We start from the raw sequence: 4,021 nt of genomic DNA on the forward strand, positions 1-4,021 counted from the left end.
TTAACTACTGTCCTTGTCTTCAAGAAGGTTTTTATGCTTTAGTTGGTCAGCGTGTTTTTTAAAGATTCTTCTATTGTTACCTTCAACTTTCCACACGTTTCGCCCTAGTTTCTTCAAGATTACGCCGGGTTTCCACACAACATTTCCATTTCTGGTTTCTGCCCAAAACACAGGTTCATTTATTTTGAAGTTTTTTAGGCTAGTAGTGGCTCCTTCTTTATTCTCTTTCTCTTTTGTTTTGTCTTCTTTATTTTCTTCCTCTTCTGTTTTAATCTGACTTCCTTTTTGGGGTTGAACTAAATCTAAGATACATCTTAGCTGACGTCCTAAAAACAACTCAGAAGGTGACATTCCAGAAGTTATGTGTGGTGTTAACCTGTACTTAAATAAAAAGTTGTTTAAGTCAGCTTCCAAACCTTTAGGGGATTGTTCTTGGCAAAGTTTTCTCAACGCCTGTTTCATGGTACCGACGTATTTTTCAACTTGTCCGTTGGAACACGGATGGTAAGGTGGAGTAGTTACGTGGTCGATTCCAAATGCTTTACAAAACTGTGCAAACTCTACGGACGTAAAACAGGGTCCGTTGTCTGTCACTATGGTTTTAGGGATTCCATATCGGCATATTAACAGCTTAATTTGTTTGATTGTTACTGAAGTCGTCATAGAGTTCAACTTGATAATTTCTGGCCAACCGGAGTATGCATCTACGACCAAAAGAAAATCACTATTAAGGAAAGGTCCAGCGAAGTCCAAGTGTATACGGGTCCAAGGGTCAGTGCATCTCGGCCAATTACTGAGGAACTTTCTCTGTGGTTCTCTTGCAGCATACAAGTTGCATAGTGCACAAGTTCTTGCCACGTTTTCGATGTCATTGTCCATAGATGGCCACCAAAAACGATCTCGGGCCAACGCCTTCATCTTTACCATTCCTAAATGAGTGTCGTGCAGGTTCATAAGTAATTTCTGCTTGAACTTTTCTGGGACAATTGCTCTAACCCCCCACATTAGGCAGCCCTCATGTATGGATATCTCGTTCTTCCTTGACTCATAGGGTTTTAACTCCAGATTGTTTGTCTTGTTTGGCCATCCACTTAATACAAACTCTTTGACCCGATTAAGAGTGACATCATTCGACGTTTCTTCACTGATTTCTTTAGCCGTAACTGGTAGACAATCTATGTTACCTGAGAATATTAATCCAACTACGGTGCTATAACTCTCATCGGCTTGGTCAAACTCGACATCTTCCTCGAAAGGCAAACGACTTAAACAGTCAACTTTCCCAAATAGTTTAGTAGAAACGTATTCTATGTCAAAACGAAAATTTGTTAAAAACAAAGCCCACCTTTGTATTCTGCAAGACGTGGTTACAGGCACTCCTTTGCTGGATCCGAATATAGACAATAGAGGTCTGTGGTCTGTTTGGATCAGAAAATGTGTGCCCCAAAGGTAGATGCGGAACTTTTTAATAGCATAAATCAAAGCTAAAGCTTCTCGTTCAATTTGCGAATAATTTTGCTCTGCCTTGTTCAGTGTTTTAGAAGCATACGCGATCGGCTTCTCTTCTCCGTTAGGATATCGATGAAAAATTGCGCAACCAATCCCCACTGATGAAGCATCAGCTACAACCACTATAGGCAATTCACCATTAAATGGCACTAGAATAGGAGTGGAAACTAAAGCATCTTTAATACGGTTAATTGACTGAGAGCATTGTTTTGTCCATGTCCATTGAACACTTTTCTGCCTTAGTTTGTTTAATGGTGCACAGATCTCAGAAAAGTTTGGAATGAACTTTGAGTAAAAGTTTGCCATTCCTATAAATGATTCCAACTGTTTAATGTTTTGGGGTTCATGCATATCTACTATGGGCTTTATCTTGTCTTGATTCGTCGAAATTCCATCTTTGGAAATACATAGACCCAAATAGTTGACTTTTTCCTTCATGAAGTGACACTTAGCTCTGTTTAAACAAAAACCATTGTCCTCAATGCGTTTCAAAACCTCTTTTAACGTGTTTAGATGTTCAGTGTCATTTTTTCCTGTTATAATGACATCATCCAGTAGGAAAGCGACTCCATCTAATCCAGAAAGCATAGAATGCATCTTTTTTTGAAAAATTGCCGTAGCAGGAGCTACGCCAAAACACAGTCGATTGTATCGCATAAGACCAAAAATAGTATTAATGACAAGGAGTTTTTTAGATTCTGTGTCCATGGGAATAGAAAGGTAAGCATCAGAGAGGTCAAGGGTAGTAAATTTCTGTCCAGAACCTATCTTGGTCAATAAATCGTCTTGAGTTGGTAATGGAAACTGCTGCACCTTTAATGCTTGGTTGAGTCCCGTTGAAAAATCTGCGCATATTCTAATAGCTCCATTCGGTTTTCTTACAATCACGCATGGCGCAGCCCATTCTGAATGGTCTATTTCTTCAAGGATACCATTTCTTTTTAACCGGTCAAGTTCATCTTTAACCTTGTCCCTTAACGCTAAAGGAACAGGCCTTGCCTTTTTAAACACTGGTGTAGCACCCTCTTTTAGGTACAAATGAGCAGTTGTCTTTGAACATTTATTTTCATTGGGTTGAAAGACGTCAGAAAACTCATCCACAAGTTTGGCAAGTTGTTGATCCGTATTTTCTACTTGTAAGGTTTGTTTATTCGGTTCTGAACATATCCTTTGCAAATCGGAAAGTGATATTTTGTGGAGAAATAAAGGTAAAATCCAATCTCTTCCCAAAATATTTTGTTTGACACCCGAAGCGACAAAAGCTCTGAGTTTGGTTTTAACGTTTGCAAAAACAACTTCTACATCCATCTCACCAAGAAGTTTAACACAATGGCCTGTAAATGAAGTATAATTCTGTTTTCTTAACAAAAGGTCGGGTTTTCCTATCTGTTTCCAAGTATGATCTGAGATAATTGAAGCGCAGCTACCTGTATCAAACTGCATCCTTACGATCTGGTTATTGAGTAAGATATTAAGAATAAGTATCGGGTAAAAAGTTGCCTGCTTTCCGATTGAAAGAACGTCCTGTATTCCTCCCAAAGAGTTCGTATCATTATAGCTAGTTACATCATGATCAACAACGTTACTACCGGATTCCTTTGACTTTGGACCATTCTCAACAATGTTGCTTTTAAGGTGTCGTTTCTCCACCTGTCTCGTTTTACATATTCTAGTTATGTGATTCCTACTCCCGCATTTGTAACATATTGGATTTTTAATGTTACAATTCCTTTTCAGATGTTTGCCACCACATATAAAGCATGGTCCTAGAGATAAAACATTACAATCTTCCCTTTGAGAAAAACTATTTAATGAAGCATCTTTTACTGAGAAAAGAGAATTAGCTACGTTAATGACTTCTGAGAACGTTTCATAATCCTTCTCCATGAGTTTGGATCTTATATTGTTATCACATATCCCCATTACAAAAGCGGTAACAAGTGCTTGTTGGAAAAATTGAATGGGAAATTGACAATCATTTACTTTATTCCTCAAAACATTGGCAAACTCCGTCAGACTCTCGCAGCCCTGACGCAGTGAAAAAAACTTGACTCTTTCTGCAATAGCGATTTTTTTAGTTTTAAAATTGTCCAACAATAGTTTAAAAAGTTCTTCATACTTAAAGTCATTTAAATCATTAGGTCTACAAAGGTTAACCAGTGTGCTTAACACATTTGTACTCAAAGCGTTTATGAATAGCAAGCGTTTGGTTTCATCATCGTTAATTCCATTGAGTTTAAGACCTGTAGTAAACTTAATGTGCCACACATCAATCTCTACTGTGTCCGGGTCGAACAAGTCACATTTAAAATTACAAATACTTTTTTCATTACGAACTTGATCGGTACCTGGATCGTCTTGATGTCGTCTATGTCTACCTGATGTCGGCATTGTGTGAGTTCTAAATCCTCGTCGCCAATGACGTATATTCACTTATACAATTAAAAAGTACAACTTAGTAAAACGAAACTTGACTTTAATCATGTAAAAACTAACTGACTACACAAAGTAA

General features: G+C 37.9%; 1 protein-coding gene across 1 annotated transcript; it reads right to left on the reverse strand.

Annotated features, from left to right (window-relative positions):
• LOC128996511 (uncharacterized protein K02A2.6-like) lies at window positions 1-2,817 on the reverse strand. The gene has a single exon (XM_054421893.1). It carries the CDS (start codon window positions 2,815-2,817, stop codon window positions 1-3), a length of 2,817 nt encoding a protein of 938 aa, XP_054277868.1.
• Between the last annotated feature and the right edge of the window lie 1,204 nt (window positions 2,818-4,021).

Source organism: Macrosteles quadrilineatus, unplaced genomic scaffold (genome assembly GCF_028750875.1).
Source record: "Macrosteles quadrilineatus isolate MER2022 unplaced genomic scaffold, UCM_ALF_1.0 Scaffold_1__1_contigs__length_201487025, whole genome shotgun sequence".
NCBI lineage: Eukaryota > Metazoa > Arthropoda > Insecta > Hemiptera > Cicadellidae > Macrosteles > Macrosteles quadrilineatus.